The 21,367-nt window shown below is 43.5% G+C and overlaps 1 protein-coding gene across 3 annotated transcripts in view; it reads right to left on the bottom strand.

The window, feature by feature from the left end:
• The window catches only part of ADAMTSL3 (ADAMTS like 3), a 267,376-nt gene that overhangs the window by 209,975 nt on the left and 36,034 nt on the right, over nt 1–21,367 (bottom strand). For all 3 annotated transcript variants that reach the window (XM_083586149.1, XM_083586151.1, XM_083586150.1), the window contains one exon: nt 4,395–4,514. In XM_083586149.1, the coding sequence (XP_083442275.1) occupies nt 4,395–4,514 (120 nt within the window). The remainder of the gene's footprint in view (nt 1–4,394; nt 4,515–21,367) is intronic.

Genomic DNA, 21,367 nt, shown 5'->3' with positions numbered 1-21,367 from the left:
GGACAGTTTGCAAAGTCCCTTTTCTGTGAAACTGGGAGTGGGACGAGCAATTGCTGACTCACTCAAATGCTGGCTTTGCAAATAATGTATTTTATGGCTCTGATTTCGTCCCAGACTGAAAATGAAAGAAATCTTTTTTCAACACCTTCACAGGCATTATTGGCCAATGGATCGTGCTCTTTATCTCCTTTCAGCACTGACATATGCTTTGCGGTTTCCAAAGCATGTTTGATTAAATTGGGCTTTATTGCCTCCTCATCCAAATATCTCTCCGTTCAGTTAAACTCTTGATCAAAAAGCAACCACTTTTCCTTTTAACAAGACTGTCATAAACATGGCCCGTATTGCAGCTGCGTTTTACTGCTTGATATATTATTACTTTCCCAGGTGTCTAGAACAGGGTACATGTCATCTGAATCAGAAAGCCCTAGGGTAAACCCAAGCAAGAAGTACTTTGCTTTTATAACTCAACAGCATCTCCAAAAGCATGAGCAGACGTTCAAACATGCTCAAAGATTCTAAGTGCTCCCTTTCTCCACAACTGCTATTAATAATAATTAATAAGAAGTAGTAGGCTGCATTTACCCTTATGGATTACTGCTTCTGTCTCCCTCCTGGATTTGTGGCATGGATGATCCCTGCTGATCAGGTGTCATGGAAAGAACAGGGCAATGTCATGGTGCCATGCTGCCAATCAGATTTGGCTACAGAACGACATCACTGCAGGCACACTAGTTAATTGAGTGTAAGGGCAATGTATTCACATGAGAGATACCAGCCAGTCACTCACTATTGTAAAGTGGATGACATCACCACATTATGTGGAGAAGCAGATTTGGCTATGGCATCACTGAAGGCAGCTGCATGTGGAGGAGCGGAGACGCGAACCCGGTTCACCAGATTACGAGTCTACCGCTCTTAACCACTACACCACACTGGCTCATGTCTAATGGCTTTACTTTGCAGCATATTTCATGATTTTAAATCTCTGCTGGGGTTCTCTCACCAAAGAGTACTTGCCCAAAAGCTGGATCTTGGCATCCAGGGAATTCTCCTTTTATTCTTTAAATACCAACAAAATACAAAATACCAACAAAAATACCAACAGTGTACACAAGAGGGGTCAATAAAATCAATAGGCAATGCTACACACACACACATACACAACTAAATGGAGAGCTTTCACCTTAGCCCTGATTAGAAACAGGACAGCCTTGTTCCTGCCCTTGAGGATTTTGGAGCTAGCTAGCAATACAATACCATATAACCACCCTCTCAACACCACATACCACATTTTTCCATGTATAAGACAACCCCTATTTTTTGGGAGCCGTCAACAGTTGTCAAGCTTCTTTTTGTAAGTTCGCTAAGCTATTGAGCAGCTTTTCAACAATCCCCCCCCCCCTCTGGCTGACAGAACTGGTGCCGTAATACACCGGACACTGGCACTCACCAAATACTCTTCCTAAGACAGGAAGAGCAGGTAAGCAGCCTCCTCTCCAACATTTCCGCAGCACCAGCTCTCGCTTACTTAGCATATTAACCAGTGCATAAGACAGCCCACAATTTATCACCAAAAAAATCAGAAAAAATGTCGTCTTATACACGGAAAAATACGGTAAGGTGTGAAGAGTGGTCTCCCAAAAACAGAATTTCCAGAAGCCAAGATGCTGTGTGATCAGAAATGGTGCTGGTGTGAGAGACAAACCATCCTCTTTCACATTGTTCAATAAATCTCTGCATTATTCAGATTGCACTAGCACTGTGCTTTAAGTACCCATGAATGCAGTTCTGATTGTTTTGATGTGGAGTTCAATGGGATTCTGGGACACATTGTGTTATGAGTAAATTTCCACAGCAGGCCACACACTTCCTAGGTTTACTTTAGATCGTCTGCCAAGATTAACAGGGTCCCTTTCATGTTGCTTTCTTTGCCATTATATCTATTCCACATTTAGTGTAATGTATCTATGGCTTCTGGAGTACGCACTGCTGGTTTAATTATAAGAAACATGGTTTGTTATTTGCCAGACTCCCTGCTTCATCCATTACTACCCTCTCTTTACAATTTAACTTTTTTAACGTTCTACTTCAACAAGCTCAACGTAAACAAAAACTGTGAAAGTGTAAAATGAAAATCTGTTCATTTCATATATAAATTTATCCAGTAAAAACGAGCAATTCTCTATTAAGGAAACCACATTTAGTCAAAATGCTACATAAAAAAAACAGAACACAAGAATTAGCTTACCATCTGCTATGGGCTGCACCTTGTGAAAGGTGTTTCAAGAAATTCCTTTTCAGAAAAGGCAATTGGCTTTTTAAACCAGGCATCAATACAGCTCCTTGCTACACATACTTCATTTTTTTAAATATATTTTTAATTAAAAATTTAAACAAAACATATTATCTTAAAACATATCATCCTTAATTCCCCCCCCCATTTTCCCCCTTCCCCTCCCTCCCATAAAACAACCCACCCTCCCCAACTTCCCTCAGTTCCAGTCTCTGGTTTCTCTATGAATGCTATTCTCTGCATGTTACAGATTTGTATAGATCCTTAATTTGTCTAGCTGTTTGTTATCAATACAAAGTTTGTGATTGTTTATTCAAAACCTGCCAAGGAGTCCAATTCACTTTGTTGCGTCTTTAAGTACTTTGTAAAAGGTTCCCATTCATCTTTAAAGTCACAGTTATCCTTGTCCCGTAGTTTATGTGTCAGTTTTGCAAATTCTGCATAGTCCATCAGTTTCTCTTGCTGTACTTCTTTCGTCAGAGTTTCCTCAGTCTTCCATCCTTGTGCTATTAAGACTCTCGCCGCCGTTGTCGCATACATGAATATGTTTTTCAGCTTCTTTGGCAGGTCTTTCCCTACAAGCTACACATACTTCAAATTGCATTATGAACGCAATCAGATTTGGCCTTCCCAAGATGCTAAACAGGCAAGTGCCAGAAAAGTTGAATGATCTATGACAAGGTCGTCTTGGTACCAAGGGTGGGGAAATCCAAACAGTACCCCCTTTGCACAAAGTACAATTCAGAAGATGCTCTAGGGCACAAGCCACATTGCTGTGTGTTAGAGGTATCGGTTGGTTGCTAGAGAGCAATCAGGCAATATGCTTCAATAGTCTGTTTTAAAGGTTTCTTATTGGTGATAAAAACCTTTGGAATGCAGAGCGCCTCTGTTCCGTGTCTTGCTCATTCACTGGCAGAATCTGAGAGTGGGTGGTCCTTCAACCTTCCCCAGCAGAGTAGTTTCTTGGCGCCCAGTCTGTGTCTCCCCTCTCTGCGCGGAAGCCTACTGCGCAAGGAAGGCGTGGGTAACGGGGGACCTCTCTCCTCCCCGCTTTGCTCAGGCAAGGTGTCCTGGCACCACCTCACCTCCTCCAAGCCCTGCATCTCCTCTCCACTAGAGGCGTGGCTACCTTCCTCCGCTGAGGAAGTGCTGCTTCCCACGATCTTTGGGGGCTCTCTGTAATCCATCCGGCTTTTCCCCTCTCGTCCCTGAGCCGATGGCAGTTCCCTGACACTGTGCTTCTTGCACTCATTGCAAGAGAACTTGCACTCGTCAATGTCATAATAGCTTTTGCACATGTAATTGTGTCCCAAACCTGTCAGCTGAGACGCTCTCGTTAGGTGGTAGGACTACCTCTGACTATGATGCAATTTCCCCTTCTATAGTCGTCTATTAAACTGTTGTGCAATATTATGGCGAAACCTTAGACACTACACAAACTAGCTTTGGTTCCAAAATCCAATTTGTTTGCTGACAGGCAGGAAGAGTATCATAGCACATGAGGGAAGGAGGAACATGCATACAAATGGCACATTTAGGAGCACTAAACCATGGTTTGGCACTATTCCTGACCCAATTCTACATACCTTTTTGCGTCTCCTGCTTTCCCCTGTATCTTTTCTATTAGCAAAGCTATTTGTACAAATACTTTTCTATATATATTTCGCATTATAACATCTTTGTTTTGCATTAGTTTTTATAACTTTTGGCTTTTGCAATGTTGCTCTTGGTGCCATTTTTATCTTTTATTTTTTCGTCAAAGAATGAAGCCCACAAGTAAAACTAAATACTGCATTTTTTCTGTGTATAAGACTATATTTCCCCCCAATTTTTTAAAGTTTAAAATTGGGGGTCATCTTATGCACGCAATGTTGCAATTATTTATTTCTTATTTTGGGGCTCAAAAAACAGGGGTCGTCTTATACATGGGGGCGTCTTATACACGGAAAATACGGTAATATTAAAACTGCTGTTTGTCCCTTTATAAATACTGCACCAGACATTAAGATAACAGGCCTGCTTTGAGAGCACACATGCCCCATTGTTCCCTTGGAAAGATTAAAAAGAACTCCATAATTTTCATATTCAGCAGACAAACCTGATCGTCGTAGCGGTAGGTGAGGAACTGTTCTCCTGCGGTGTCTTCCAAGAAGCTTCCTTGGGGTGATAATGCAAACTCAGGCAAGAAGTATGCACCTTGGGACTGTTCTGCTCTCGTCTGTAAAAGATTAGATGAGATTGTATTACGGCTGGTGAAAAAGAAAATCCCAACACATTCAGAAGCATGAGTACCCATCTGCAAGACCTGCTATGCCGTGTGACCAGGGGGGAGGCTATGCAGCAGGGGCAGCAGCCCACTGGGGCAGATGGGGTGAAGGACAAGGCAGGGCAGCTTACAACAGGGGGAGCTAGGAAAAGGTGGGGCCAGAGGTCGCGGTAGACTAAAGGTAAAGGGACCCCTGACCATTAGGTCCAGTTGTAGCCGACTCTGGGGTTGCGGCACTCATCTTGCTTTATTGGCCAAGGGAGCCAGCTTACAGCTTCCGGGTCATGTGGCCAGCATGACTAAGCCGCTTCTGGCGAACCAGAGCAGCGCACGGAAACACCGTTTACCTTCCCGCCGGAGCGGTACCTATTTATCTACTTGCACTGGCGTGCTTTTGAAGTGCTAGGTTGGCAGGAGCAGGGACCGAGCAACGGGAGCTCACCCCGTCGCTGGGATTCGAACCGCCAACCTTCTGATCGGCAAGTCCTAGGCTCTGTGGTTTAACCCACAGCGCCACCCGCGTCCCTCGCGGTAGACTAGAGCACACTTAATTCAGAGACACACACTTGGCACGCAGAGAAAGGCGTACATGGAGCATAAATGGTGGTGGAGAGAGAAAGAGCAAGGCTAGATGCTGGGAGGAGGAAGAGGGAGGTGATGGGAGAGAAATAGCAAGGAGGGAGGAGGAAATGGTCAAAGATTTAGCTGTGGCGCAATGGGGCAGTGCGCCTGGTGGTGGTTCGAAGGTTGGGGGTTCAAGCCCACCCAGGGAAGACTGTGAGCAGGATTCCTGCATTGCAGAGGGTTGGACCAGATGACCCCCGGGGTTCCTTCCAACTCTACAATTCTATTATTGGGATTGGAAAAAGCCATGCTAAGGGCTAGGACAGAGCAAAAACAGAGAGCGTGAAGGGCGGAAAGGGGAAGAGCAAGGGAGGTAAAGAATTTTCTGTGCTCTACTGCGTTTAAAGGAACCCTTTTCTTCCCATGAGATTAAATGCTCAACAAATAGGTCTTCTGGAAAATCCCAGGTCTTCAACTTGGCACAGTGGTCCCAGGGTGAAAAATAGGAGTTGTATTCTCCTATTACAAAGCCTGTGGGAATCCTTGCATAACATTCTGAATAAATCTTCATATTAGCCCTTACATGAATGCTTCCTGAGAGAAGCGTTGGCTTCCAAGCTTGCAACACTAGGGTAGGTAAGTACTGTACAATACTGTCAGTAAAAGAGAGCCAGTGTGGTGTAGTGGTTAAGAGCAGTAGTCTCGCAATCTGGGGAACCGGGTTCGCGTCTCCGCTCCTCCACATGCAGCTGCTGGTTGACCTTGGGCCAGTCACACTTCTTTGAAGTCTCTCAGCCCCACTCACCTCACAGGGTGTTTGTTGTGGGGGAGGAAGGGAAAGGAGAATGTTAGCCGCTTTGAGGCTCCTTCGGGTAGTGATAAAGCGGGATATCAAATCCAAACTCTTCTTATAAATATATGAAGGAAATGATTTAGGAACAAATGATGCAATTTTTAATGATTTGCATAATGCTGCTGTTATGCTATACAGGCACAGTCCTGATCAGGATGACAGCATGGGTGAGGGGAGGAAGAAATGTAAACATTTGTCCTCAACATGGTTCTGATCCAGATTAAACCCTCCCTCACACTGCGGTCTTATTCCAGATTTCACCCCACCCCCACCAGCTGCAATAAATCTCAGCAAATAACTGTATAACATTGGAACCCAAGATGAGATTGAGACAATAACTGCTTGCATCCTCTCTATCATTAACCCATATTTAAAATATTCAAGACCTTATAGACCATTACAGATTTATTACAAACTATGCTAGTGCTTTAAAGCAGAGAAGCGGAACACTATAAATGATAAAATAATGTCACTGACATCAAGTTGAGAAAAGTTATTAATTGCTGGGCAAAACAGCAGCCTATGGATGCAAACGAACCTGATCCCATTGAAGCCAATGTGGCAGAACTCCCGTTTGTTTTAATAGCTCTGGATTGCACTCAGTTACAGCAATCTGAATTCAGTCCAGAAGTATGGAAAATTTCAACCCAAGAGGTTAACTGTTAGAATGGAAAGAGTTTTGCAATCTTTACTGGCCTGGATATTAAGCACCCAATAAAATATGGGAAGAGAGAGCAAAAATTAAATTTTATAACAGCAGCAGCCTACAAAACACTACTGAGGGTGAAATATCGTTTGGAGCAAGTGCAAAAGCATAGCATAGCATTCAACAAACAAAGAGCAGCCTTTCCAACCTGGTATCCTCCAGATGTTGTTTGACTAAAGCTCCCATCAGCCTCTGCCAGCAAGGGGTGATGGGAGTTGTAGTCTAACAATATCCAGAGGATACCAAGCCAGGGAAGGTTATCCAGGCACACTTAATTTATCCCTTTCTTTCTTTCTGATTCATAGTACAGTGGTACCTTGGTTTAAGAACAGTTTAGTTTATGAACAACTTGGATTAAGAAGGCTGCAAACCCGGAAGTAGGTGTTTTGGTTTGTGAACTTTGCCTTGGAATAAGAACATGTTTTGCTTCCTGTTGAGTCCATTTGTAAATTGAGTCCCCCGCTGCTATGGGAAAGCACACCTTGGTTTCAGAACAGACTTCCAGAACGGATTAAGTTTGTAAACCAAGGTACCACTGTATATTTTTCTCTTTGCAGAATTTTCAGGATTCTTTACAAGGGTTTGAAATTGTGATGGATGCTGTCCTTGACATATTCTTGTCAGTAGGCAACAACAATTTACCATATTTTTCATCTGATGGCACAGCACCAATTAGACAGCAGTCAATTCAACACAGAGATGGCAATCTAAGATACTTCTGGGTCCATAAAACAAAACAAAACAATTATATGACATGCCAATGGTGCTACTTTAGAACTCGTGTATCTGAAGATGTTTCAGCCAGTCAATGGTGCTTCTAAGGCAGATGGAACATATTGCTTAAGTTTACTCATTTCTGCACCATGCTTCAATATACGCTGAAACAGATGACAGAACTACTGGAACTGTGTTCTTAGCACAAACTTCCACAGAGCACCTGATAGTATGAGAAAACAGAAAAAAGATGGGCATTGATACAGACACTGGGAATTAGGGAATAGAGAAGGTTAGAAGGAAAGAAGACAAATAGCAGTGTTGAAAGACAAAACCGCAATGAAGCAACCAGTAGAGTGCCTTGAGGAGCAATGCTGGGGCCCTTCTTATACTTTGGTAGCGACCTAAGGAGTGGAAACAGGGATCTACACATAAAATTTACTAATGTGGAATCACAATGGAGTCATATACTGCCAAATCCAACTGTGAAGGATGGGCTGCAATAAAGAGAAACAAATTGAAATGGAAATAAGGAGGTCACACTCTAGGGGCAGAACAGAATTTAGGTTTTTTGGATGAGTGAGCTAGGGAGGCTTGCAGACTCAATTGCACTGGGCCCACAGGTCGTCGTCATCCCCCCCCCCCCCGCAACTAATCGACTGCGGTTCCCAAATTTTTGTACCACCGCCCCTGTGGTTACATAAACTCCTCCCCAGTGTCCCCTACCCTATAAATAGCATTAGTCAGAATGGTGGTTTGCACAAACCACAAAGGAAGAAACTAACGCAATAAAAATTCAAGAGAGTGCACATTTATTCAGAACACATTTTAAACAATTAATCAATTCAACTAAATTGATGAACTTGATCCACTGATACTAGCTTTTCAAGTCGTTTACACTTCCAGCGCCCCCCCCCAATGTTCGCCCCTTGCTTCTTTGCATCCTCCCTAGGTAATCCCCCCTAGGGGTGCTACCACACACTTTAGGAACCACTGATCTATATACAGGCATTCCCCCACTTAGGCAGAGGTCACGTTCTGGGCATCTGCGCATGTAAGTGAAATTTCGTAAAGTGGGGAGGACGCCACTTGAACAATGAAGGTGCAGGATGAGGAGGGAGAGGGAGAGGCAGAGGAAGGGAGAGACTCAAGTACACTGCTAGGACTGCTGCCCCAACCCCACCTTGTTAGGAGATGGATGTGCGCCTCTCCCACTGGCCCAGGGCCGTGCAGCTAGTGGCGCACTGGGGCGCCTATTCTCTAGGATGCCAAGAGCTGCTTTAGGACCCAGTGGCACAGCAGACGGATGCCGATCCCATATGTTCGGGTCCCTTCCCCCTGCCTATCTCTATCGACATAAGACAATATCACTTAGGCAACTATCTGCAAAACAAACAAGAAGTGCCCATAAAAATGGCAAAAGTAGTTTCTTTCCCAAATAGGTTTTATCTTACTTAAACAACTGTAAATACAGTAAATAAAGAGTGCAGTTGTAAATATATCAGTGGCTCAGTGCTCATTTCTTCCCTTTCCAAATTAGATGCTATCTTGAACAATTGCAAACGCAATAATATAGAGTCCACCTGTGATATACCAGTGGTTCAGTGCTCGGACGTCATTCAGGCAATCAGACGTTTTGTCACCAAACAGCGTAGTCATTGAGCTTTGCAGTAAATAATATACAAGAGAAGACAGTATGTAAACGACTTAAAGCAGGGGTATACCTGTCCCCATCTGCATGTTTCCATCCGGAGAAGCATAGAAAGAGGACAATGTCCTTCATTTTGTTAATGGGTGTGTGGGTGTACACACCCCACATTGCCAGGAGTGGGGATCTGAGGAACAGATAGCAGCCAATCAATATTTATTTCCCTATGCCACATGTATATGTGCTCGTGCATTGGGGGGAGGGGGAGTGCCTGTACAGTGGTACCTCGGGTTAAGAACTTAATTCATTCCGGGGGTCCGTTCTTAACCTGAAACTGTTCTTAACCTGAGGTACCACTTTAGCTTATGGGGCCTCCCACTGCCACGCAATTTATGTTCTCATCCTGAAGCAAAGTTCTTAACCCAAGGTACTATTTCTGGGTTAGCGGAGTCTGTAACCTGAAGCATCTGTAACCTGAGGTACCACTGTACTGGGAAAATGTCTGACCTCAGCTGCTTCCTTATAACATAGACCCACTGCATGTTTTTAATCATAAAAAATAAGTCTACCAAGTTGGTACCTGCATAGCCCTGCCCGCTCCCCACAAAGGATTTGTGGGTACACTGCAGAGCAGTATAAAAACAGCAAGACTTTGGGAAAGGCAGCTGGAGGTGGGATCCAAAAGTAGCAGAATTATTTATTCGGCCGTTCTGTGTTCAGCACTTACTAAGCCCATCCCCAGGCCGGGGAGGACATTTTGAACCCAGCGGCTTGTGGAAGATCCAAGGCTCAAAGCCTTGCTCAGCAGTGATGAAGCCAGTAGGGCTGAACCCTTAAGTGGCTTCACTCACTCCACCCACAGAGTTCTGCTTGGCTGCACTGCTCACCAACCCCGAATGACCCAGGAGCTTTATATAAGGCCTCAGCTGCAGGCATGAGGCTGCCTGTTCATTGCAGCAGCAATTCTCCGCTTGAGTAAACGCTGAATGCTGGATATCTGCCTTGTTTATTGCCTTGAGATCCTGGCTCTATTCCTCATACCTCATTCTTGCTATTTCCCCTTAGGTCTCACTCCCATCCAAGTCACTCCTACTTCAGGGTTTGACTACAATTATGAGCCCGGCTCCTAGGCTTCTCGTGTAAGCATAGTGTGGGCGTACACTGCCTACAGGGATTTTGATGGCCAAGACTCTCCCCAAAGAAGCAAAGGCTTTTATAAAACTGGTCCAGCTATCTTGACTTTCTTATATATATATATATATTTGCACTTCCTCATATCAATGTGATTGGTGGAAAAGGCCCTGATTGTGAGAGTCCGTGATAACTCCAGCACGTGCAAGTTGCAAGCAGGAGTCCGCAACCCTGTCCTAATTAATTCTCAAATCCTGTATCATATCTAATGCAAGCAGCACCGTCGGTTCAGCCAATAACCCCCCGCTGGGAATAAACGAGTATCAACAGACAAGCTTTAATTAAAATAACTTCAGTGGCTGCATTTCCAGAGAAGTCCAAGTGCAACCCCTTTCCAGCAGGGCAAGGGCACACTGCTAATAGACTGTTATAATTAGCTGAAAGAGAATTCCTTTTTGCATTTTCTTTCAAAATCACCCTCCCCCCCAAATTGTATTTATTTTACAAAGATTGCAATTCAGCAACCATCAGGTTAAAAAATATCCATGGAATATCATTGCTGGTCAAGGCTTTCCAAACCACTGAAAGATGGTTGCAAACCACTGAAACACTATTGTCCAGCAGTGATAGGAAGGTGGTATAATAGGTATGTTTGCTGTTTAGATGGAAAGATAGATAATCTACTATCGTCTTTTCTGGCATTGTGCTTAGCATAGTGGGCAGTTTTAATTGAACATCAGGCTTAATTATATTAAGTTTAACCTTTCCATTACTATTAGCAGCTTTATTACTACTTATGTTAGGTAGTTTGCATGCATAGTAATGTACAAAAGAAGCTGTAAAAAGTTAAAAATAAAAATTGATAATTGCAATGGATTAGCTAATGGTGCAGTCTAGTAGAGTTTTATTTATTTTTTTTCCATTTTTTATTATTAAAGATTTTCTTGATTTACAGAAGTATGTGTAATGTAAAATCACCCTTTTTAGCAAAGGCAACAGCACTGAATGGGAAGAGACTTTTCCCCTGTGGCATGAGAGTTAATTAACTCCTTGCAAGGTGTCCCAAAATCTTTCCACCGGTTTCTTTCTGTTATTAAATGTCAATCATGTACCAGATTGGACCTTCGTGAAAAATGCCTTTTCACATTCAGGGCGAGGCAGAAAAATAAGCTTTTTCCTATAACAGGGTCACAAACCCTTATCCATGTTGTTCAGTCTTCTTCCCAGTTCAACTTTTGGGGACAATTTGAAGAGGCTGATTCACACCATGTTTTCTCATGGCATGCCACCCGTGTTACAGATGGCACGAATGGGCATCTTTCTTTTCTTTTTGCTTCAGCAAAAATAAAGATGGGGTGGGGGAGAATTGTACCAATCAACAGCAACAACCCCCACAACAAAAACCCCTAAACAAAACCCCAGCCCAAGAGTCAGTTCCGCAGCCTCAAGCTTTTGTCAGTCAGGGTGGGAAAAGGTCTGCAAGGCAGGGAGCAGGTCTTCCAGGTATGCTTGAACTCTGCTAATGGCTCTTCCTGGCCTGGGTGGAAGATAAGAGTCCTCCAAGAAAATTAATATTCGTTGCTTCACACTCACTTTTGTCTCAGAGCCTGCCCACCACTACTGTGTCCAGACTCCCAGCTCCCCAAAACAGCAGGCAGAAGTTCCTTTCCAAAGTCTTTTGTTAGGCTACTGCGATGCATAAGCCCCTAAGGTACCGTACTTTCCCGTGTATAAGACGTCCCCATGTATAAGACTATTTGGGGGGGGAGAGACGTGGGTGGAGCTGTGGGTTAAACCACAGAGCCTAGGACTTGCCAATCAGAAGGTCGGCGGTTCGAATCCCCGCGATGGGGTGAGCTCCCGTTGCTCGGTCCCTGCTCCTGCCAACCTAGCAGTTCGAAAGCACATAAAAGTGCAAGTAGATAAATAGGTACCGCTCTGGTGGGAAGGTGAACGGCGTTTCTGTGCGCTGTTCTGGTTGGCCAGAAGCGGCTTAGTCATGCTGGCCACATGACCCGGAAGCTGTACGCTGGCTTCCTCGGCCAATAAAGCGAGATGAGCGCCACAACCCCAGAGTCGGCCACGACTGGACCTAATGGTCAGGGGTCCCTTTACCTTTACCTTTAGAGCAAATGAGGCATTGCCCCACCCACTTCAGTCTCCCTGCAGCCAACCTTCGCCTCCCTCCCTCCCTTCTTTCTTACAGCCAGTTCAGAAAGTAGCACTGTCTTCCAGCTTCCTCCCCTTTAGTCTCAGTGTTGACCCCTTGAAGAATTCAGCTGGGGGGAGCAGGGCCAAAATTAGAAATACAGTGGTACCTCAGGTTACATACGCTTCAGGTTAGAGACTCTGCTAACCCAGAAATATTACCTCAGGTTAAGAACTTTGCTTCAGGATGAGAACAGAAATCGTGCTCCAGCGGTGCAGCGGTAGTGGGAGGCCCCATTAGCTAAAGTGGTGCTTCAGGTTAAGAACAGTTTCAGGTTAAGAATGGACCTCCAGAATGAATTAGGTTCTTAACCCGAGGTACCACTGTAGTTGGCTCTGGTTCCACCTACTTGTCATCCTGCCTTTCTGTCTTGCCAGTTCCAGTGGGCACCAGCTACGAATGACACACTCTTTGATTCTCTTACAATATCCCTTGCTCGGATGTTTTGCATGAGTGGAAGCCTACAAGTTCAGTGACAATTACTCAAAATAAAATAAAGTAAATCAAGTGTTCCGTGAGTTCTGCTCCAGTAACTTCTTCAAGTTGGTTTCCTGGTGCATTAACCTTTTTTTAAAAAAATAAATAAAAGGGTTGAATTCTAAAGCATTGTTTTGGCTCTTATATCGCAGATTAGAATACATCCTCTGGTTATTTATATATAAATAAGAACAATTACGATCCAGTCATCCAGAGAAGCTGGTTGAAGGCATGTTATGTAACACGGGTGAAATAACCTTTAATGCCAGAATTATGGCAACAGCTGGAAATTTACCTGTAGATGTCAGTGTAATTAGGCAGCTTGAAATTAAATAATAGCCTAATACATAACCTATTCGTTTTTACTTTTTGATGGAGGTGATAATTAAGATGGTGAATTTGTGTTTTTTTAATAGTTGAACAGCTTTATAGATGAACCTTGCATTGAGATCAAATGATGTATGCTTTTATTTTATTTTCAGAAATAAATAATATTTTTAGGGGAGTGGTTTGGAGGGTAAGGATATAAAATGCCGGTTTCAAATTTTACCTTCGCCATGAATGGTGTCAAGTGGCTCAGTCTAGAGAAGCCCCTTATCCCCTGGGCAACCTTGCTGTGCTATGGTGAGAGAATGATTGAGGTGATTTTATGTGAAGTACATCAAGAAAAAAATGCCTATATACATTAGAACTGAGGAAAGATTTGTAGTCCAAGGGCCACATTTCCTTTAAGGCAGCACTCTGGGGGCCAGATGCCAGCGTGTTGGGGGCTGGTTGAGTTACGATGAGAATGATCCTGGGGAGAGCTCTAGCAGGTTGTGGGGGACTAGGGCGGATAAAAATCAAATGATTTTTTAAAAAAATAATTTAAAAAATCAGATTTTTAAAATTTAAATCGGTTTTTTTTTAATCAGATTTTTAAAATAAAATGCTTTTGAAGGAAAAATCTTTCTAAAGATAGTTTTCTGTTTAAGTTACATTATAGTCCAAAGTATTCATCAGGCAATAAGGATTTGTTTTAAGTTTTTCATGAGTGCTAAAACTCAGTCTAAGTTTTTTTTAAAAAACACATTTAACCACATCAGTTAACAGACATGGATACATATGTTATAATGTTACTGCTTTAGTTAAATAAGTTGTTTAAATTGTTATTAAGGAAATTATTATTTTTCTCCTTCCAATAAAGTACAGCAGAAAAGTTGTCCAAATATCAACAGTTAGCTTATTAAACCTCACAATAATTTCATAATTATCTGTCTGTGTATTTCTAATAGTATAAGCAAATCAGTAGTTTTTGACAAAACTGTAAAAGCTATTCTGAAAATTTATTATTCCAAAAATGAAACCTTCCTCTGGTTGTAAATATTAAGACTATACCAGCAAGAATGAGTCTTTCTGTAAAAAAAGAAAGAAAAATTAAATCAAGTCTTACTGACTAGTGATTTAAATCGATTTGATTTAAATCAAATCCACCCTGTAGGGGACCCACAAGAAATGAGGGAATCATCCATCAGAGATCCAAGGTGAGGATGTGAATCATGGAGGGGTAGTTTCTCCAATCTCTTCCCCACGCCAAGCCCCTCTGCCTCCTCAGTTCCTGCTGGATCCTCCTGTTCCGTAGAAACCCCTCGTGAGCAAACATGCCCCGGTGCAGCTGGAGGCTGGCCAGGGGTTCTGGTACTCCACATAGGGTGAGGTTACTCTCTTTGCAAGAGCAGGAGATGCCCATTCCATCTCCCAGGTCCAGGAGAAGAGCAACAGAGGCTGCAGCCTGTGTTGGTGAAGCAAAGCACCTGCAGAAATGTCCCCGTCCCCTCTCCATCATTCAGCCCATTCCCTACTTAAGTCAGAGAAGGAGAGAGCTAAGGGTTGGGTCTGCATAGCTAGGAAGTCTGCATTGTGTAGTAATGAATAGGGGATCAGCAATGTGGAGGATTGCTGTGGAGAAGTACCGTATTTTCCCGTGTATAAGACTAGGTTTTTTCACCAAAAAAATAGGTTTAAATTTGGGGCTCGTCTTATACATGGGTAGTGCTGAGGGGTGTTTTCTTAATTTGGAGTCCCCCCAAAATAGGTAAAGGTAAAGGCACCCCTGACCATTAGGTCCAGTCGTGGCCGACTCTGGGGTTGCAGCGCTCATCTCGCTTTATTGGCCGAGGGAGCCGGTGTACAGTTTCCGGGTCATGTGGCCAGCATGACTAAGCCGCTTCTGGCAAACCAGAACAGCGCACAGAAACACCGTTTACCTTCCCACCAGAGCAGTACCTATTTATCTAGTTGCACTTTGACATACTTTCGAACTGCTAGGTTGGCAGGAGCAGGGACCGAGCAACGGGAGCTCACTCCATCGCAGGGATTCGAACCACCAACCTTCTGATCGGCAAGTCCTAGATCACCCGCGTCCCTTCATTTGACCTAGTGGACCACAATTATCTGTGGAGTACTCCAGGGTTCCTCCAAGAGTGAGGTCAGTAAAAAATGAGACAAATAAATAAATGAGTGAAACTGCTGTCTGGGCACAGCCTTAATCCAACACAACATTTGGAAAATAAGTTGCCACATAAACTAATTAGGATATGGCAATTTTCCCAGGAAAGCTGTTTATATCTAGCCTTAGGTTCTCAAGAGTTCCTTCTGTTTTGCCCAATTCTTTCTTTGGTTCGCGGAAGTACAAGAGCACCTGACAACATGCCCAGAGTCAACCAGTTCAAGACACAAATGGATCCAGGCCATACTTGGCTCCCGCCGCCTTTGTTCTCTCCAGAAAACCACAGAGGCAGCATTGGTATGTAGTGCTTCGAGCATTCGTTCGGGGGTGGGGGTGGAGAGACAGACAAAAGGTGAACAGAAGAGGGTGCCAAAAACAGGAAATGCTAAGACTTGCCAAGCCAACAACTAAATGGGCAAGATGGTGACACAGTTAGAAGATGGGGAGAAGTCGATTTTGCTCATATTTTTATGCAGATTTGCCCTTCCTAGATCAATATGCAAACTTAAACACAGCTCTCCTTTCAAACCCACACTTTCCCCCCACCTAGTGATGCAACTCTCCAAACATACAACGCAAAATCAACGTGCATATTAGTGAAAACAACATACAGAAATGCAATATATGAGAGGGAAATTGCTTGTAAAAATGCTTATAATCAAGAAAATTGTGCACAAAGATACCTATTGTGCAGGAAAATGCATATGGATTTTCAAGGAAAATACCCATATATGGATTTTCAAGGGGCAGGATTCACAACTGGGTGAACCAACCTTAAAGACTGGAAAGGAAACTGAGAAAAGCTGAAATTGAGAGACTTCTTTTAAAAAGTTAAGAATTCGGAAAGAGGTGTGAATTTCTCCTCATAGGGGGGCAAAGCACACATAGAAAAACACAGGCACACACAGCCTTCATCAAAGGCCTCACCTTAAACCAGGCTATTACCTGGCTGTTTTCATAAATGAGCTCAGTGAGCCCTCTGTGCGCATAATGTACCCCTCAACATTACTTGTCTCGTGTTTGATCTTCTGCTATGAAGCACCATTTTGCTTAGAAAGAGAATTATTCCACAGAACCTACCACCCAGCCCTTTCTTTACCCTTCCAGTAATCCTCCCCTCCTTCCCGGATGCTTCTACTTTTCCCCAGTAGCCCTCTAGCGTAACACTCTCTTCCCGTCAGGGCTAAACCAAACAGCCTTGATTGTTCAGATCTAGTTTACTATAGTGTTTTTTTTTTAAAAAAAAGACTTAGGAGGGCAACGCCTCTCTTTCCACCAAACCAGTGTTTTTGGTTTGTCTTACGGGGAGAGACTGTAGCTTAGTGGCAGAGAATAGGTTTTGCATGACCTCTTGCATAGCATTTCAACTATAATGTAACTTTAAAAAAAAAAAATCTTTAGAAAGATTTTTGCTCCAAAGGCATTTTATTTTAAAAATCCAATTTAAATTTTTAAAAAATCCAATTTAAATTTTTAAAAATCAAATTTTTTTATTTGATTTTTTTTTAAGTCATTGATTTTTATCGACCCTGATCAGGAACAAATCAGAAGAGGGGTGGTGAGAAATGTGGACAGTAGGTCCTGGTGGAGGAAGCATTAATTTTCTGCAAGGGGAAAAAACACAAAACTACGCATCTCAGAATTACATAAGCATGAGCAATACTTTAAAGAGACAGCCACTTTCTCATTCACTTGCAAGCACAAGTTTGTCAGATTTAACATGAATTGCAAGTCCAGTCAGATACCACCAAAAGAGAGGACGCCTTGATGGATTCTTTACATTTGAAATGCCTTTGGGAGGGGTGTCTGATAGATTGCCACAGCACGCTTCCTGCCCCAGGGGACAAATATAACCGCTGCACAGAAGTCCGTTTTTACATTTCAAGAATTCTACCACAAGGTTGTTGCAGGAAGCTGTCGTGCCTTATCACCAGCTGTTATTATGAAAGGCAGCAGGCAGGCCAGCAGATATAATGAGAATAGAAAGAATAATAAGATTTGGGAGAGCTAGTGCTACGGAGCAGTCAAGAAAGTGAGCCAGAAGGTTCCCAAGACTAATCTTGTCTTGGACATTTAGGTAGTCTTAAAACAAACCACTAGCCACTCAGTTCCCCCCACCCCACCCCTTTACAAAACTTTTATGCATTGCTTTTTCAGCTCTTATTCACAGCGTATGTCTCTGAATACCAGTTGCTAGGGTACAACTAGGGATGGAGGAGATGTTAGGAAGTCATTCTGCAAAGAAACAAAAAAAGGTGCCTGTAGCTTTAAAAAATGTTTTCTTTAATAGATAGGAGTGACAATCTAGGCTGATTGGTTACAGCTGGGGATAAAAATAAAAAGACGAAGTTGCAGGTTGCACTTTCCTGCACGAGGAAAGAGTATCCACACGCTGTGAGTTTATACTGTGGTGGAAAGGTGTATGTAAATAGTTTTGTATATAAAGGTAAAGGACCCCTGACAGTTAAGTCCAGTCGCAGATGACTCTGGGGTTGTGGCCTCATCTCGCTTTACAGGCTGAGGGAGCCGGTGTTTGTGCGCAGACATTTTTTCCGGGTCATGTGTCCAGCATGACTAAACCACTTCTGGCGAAACCAGAGCAGTGCACGGAAACGCCATTTACCTTCCCGCTGGAGCGGTACCTATCTATCTAATTGCACTTTTTGGCATGCTTTCGAACTGCTAGGTTACGAAATTAAAAGATGCCTGCTTCTTGGGAAAAAAGCAATGACAAACCTAGACAGCACCTTAAAAAGCAGAGACATCACCTTGCCAACAAAGGTCCATATAGTTACAACTATGGTTTTCCCAGTAGACACGACTAAACAACTAAACAACAACAACAACAGGTTGGCAGGACCTGGAACCGAGCAACTGGAACTTACCCCGTTGCGAGGATTCAAACTGCCGACCTTCTGATCAGCAAGCCCTGGCTCAGTGGTTTAGACCACAGTGTCACCCGCGTCCCAATTTTGTATATCGTCACAACTAAAATGCTTGTGAACCAGCCAAGAAATAAAGTAACTCTTGACTGAGTATTTTGTACAGGTCTCGTAGCCTCTTGTCATCTGCCGCCAGGAAGAAACTCTGCTACAAGCTGTTTAAAGCGGTTTTACAGAGGAGCCACCACACCAGTAGGAAGCGCAGCTGAAGTGTGTGGGTGGCAACCTCCAATAGGAGAAACTTTATTCAGAAATTCAATATGCAATTTGCAATGAAGGGCAAAATTACCTAATTCACACTTTCCAAAATAATATGGGAACCAAAACTCAAGACGGGGAACATGAGAAACGGAGAGAAACGGAAACTGACAGCTACAATGGTTCCTAGGTACAACAGCAGGAGTGGGCTATTTGCACTGTTGAGCTGGACAACTCAATGGGCTTATATAATGCGGGGCTGAGAGACTTCAAAGAAGTGTGACTAGCCCAAGGTCACCCAGCAGCTGCATGTGGAGGAGCGGAGGCGCGAACCCGGTTCCCCAGATTACAAGACTACCGCTCTTAACCACTACACCACACTGGCTCTTTTTTGTTGTTGTTTAGTCGTTTAGTCTTGGCCAACTTTTTGTGACCCCATGGACCAGAGCACGCCAGGCCCTCCTGTCTTCCACTGCCTCCCGCAGTTTGGTCAAACTCATGCTGGTAGCTTCGAGAACACTGTCCAACCATCTCGTCCTCTGTCGTCCCCTCCATCTTTCCCAACATCAGGGTCTTTTCCAGGGAGTCTTCTCTTCTCATGAGGTGGCCAAAGTATTGGAGTCTCAGCTTCAGGATCTGTCCTTCCAGTGAGCACTCAGGGCTGATTTCCTTCAGAATGGAGAGGTTTGATCTTCTTGCAGTCCAGGGGACTCTCAAGAGTCTCCTCCAGCACCATAATGGAGACTAAATGGCTCAGTACCCAAATACTTAAAGGAGTGCCTCTCCTAACAAAGGCTGGAGTTCAGCAAGGAGGGTGCTTGTCTCATCTCAGTTGGGAGTTCCACCAGTTTGAGCCTACAAGACTGAATACAATACATTTCATAAAAGCAGTACACATATTTTAGCATTATGCTTATTGTTTCCCAAACCAAGATTTGTGACGAATCCCTCCATACCCTTGCAAGTGGTACAGAGACATAAACAAAAGCAGATCTCCGTTGCCTTGTGGCTGCTCCACAGTGCTACAACAACCAAGTTGAAATTTGCAGCTATGCCAGCAAAGACAACAGAGCAGCCTTCAACAGCCATGTATGATCCAGATGGGCATGCTGTCTGGGGGCTGAAGGGAGATGTGAGCCAAAACATCTGGAAGGCAGCAAGCTGGCATCCTCCTTCACAGCTGCGGTCAGAGCCAGTAGCAGGCTACAAGAGAGTCTACATCAGGCTTCCTCAAACTCGGACCTCCAGATGTTTTTGGGCCTACAACTCCCGTGATCCCTAGCTAGCAGGACCAGTGGTCAGGGATGATGGGAACTGTAGTCTCAAAACATCTGGAGGGCCAGGTTTGAGGAAGCCTGGTCTACATGTGTTGAGTGGTGAATTGAACAATCCCCTCCCATTGCTGGTTCTTGCCTTCAGACCAAGAATGCTAAATATTCATACCGCTAAATATTTAAAATGGCCCATTTTAAGAGTCTTAAGATAATGCCTGTCAGAGGTTTTTATGTTATGCCACACTATTATGGCAGCCATTTTGTGACTGCTGCCCACAGAACTTTCTCAGAATTCCAGTTGTGCCCACTGGTGATGTATCTGAATCACTTCCAGCTGAGAGTGCTACACATCCTGTGTAACCATAATAATTAAAAGCACCACAGCTTTAATAAGACTACCAAGCCAAGCAATAATTCAGCTTCTCAAAAGCTGTGACTTTCTTCGTTTGAAACATGGTTCCCCAAGCCATTTAAAATGGCATTCCAACAATTATTTCAGCATAATTCCATTTAGGCCTACGGGAGTAAGAATGCAACTCTCACATCATCTAATAATTAAATTATGAACAATTAAGCCACTTAAAAAAACGGAGGCCCTGATGATGGTTGAATCGCATTCCTGAAATCTCTTGTACAAACAGTTTTGCAGACATTGGCCAGTGGGTCTTTTCCTGATTGAGTGGACTGAGGACTGTGGCCTTTAGAATTGAAGTCTTAATCCCACTAAAATCAATGGCTAATGGGCCAATAGATATGTCAAGTTAAGCAGCTTTCAGATTCCGAATTTCAGTTGAGGTCATTAGGGACCCCCTTCAGCCGGGCTTTTCATTTGGCAAATATATTCAGAATGAGCCCCTTCACTTAAGATCCCCACTGGTTTATACTTGTCTTTCAATCTAAAGAGGACCATGAATAAACTCGCCACAGACACAAACTGCATCTTTAAGCCAGTAAAGTAAAAATTCAATTGTTAACACAGTTAGGAATCCACTAGTTAAGATTTTATATCTGCAAACACAACTTCTGCTTATGGCTCACTTGGGTAATAATAATAATAATTTATTATCTGTACCCTGCCCATCTGACTGGGTTGCCCCAGCTACTTTGGGCGGCTTCCAGCATATATAAAAATATAGTAAAACATTAAAACTTAAAAAGCTTCCCTATACAGGGCTGCCTCCAGATGTTTCCTAAATGCTATATAATTACTCATCTCCTCAACATTTGATGAAAGGGCATTCCACAGGGAGGACACCACTACCAAGAAGGCCCTCTGCCTGATCCCCTGTAACCTCACTTCTCACAGTGTGGGAATTGCCAGAAGGCCCTAGGTCAGGGGTAGCTAACCTAAGGCCCGGGGGCCGGATCCGGCCCAATCGCCTTCTAAATCCGGCCCACGGACAGTCCAGGAATCAGTGTGTTTTTACATGAGTAGAATGTGTCCTTTTATTTAAAATGCATCTCTGGGTTATTTGTGGGGCATAGGAATTCATTTATATATATTTTTTCAAAATATAGTCTGGCCCATCACATGGTCTGAGGGCTGCTGGACCAGCCCACGGCTGAAATAGGTTGCTGCCCCCTGCCCTAGGTGTTGGATC

This window comes from Podarcis filfolensis (assembly GCF_964270895.1).
Source record: "Podarcis filfolensis genome assembly, chromosome: 14".
Lineage (NCBI taxonomy): Eukaryota > Metazoa > Chordata > Lepidosauria > Squamata > Lacertidae > Podarcis > Podarcis filfolensis.
This window is presented reverse-complemented; position numbering and strand designations above follow the sequence as displayed.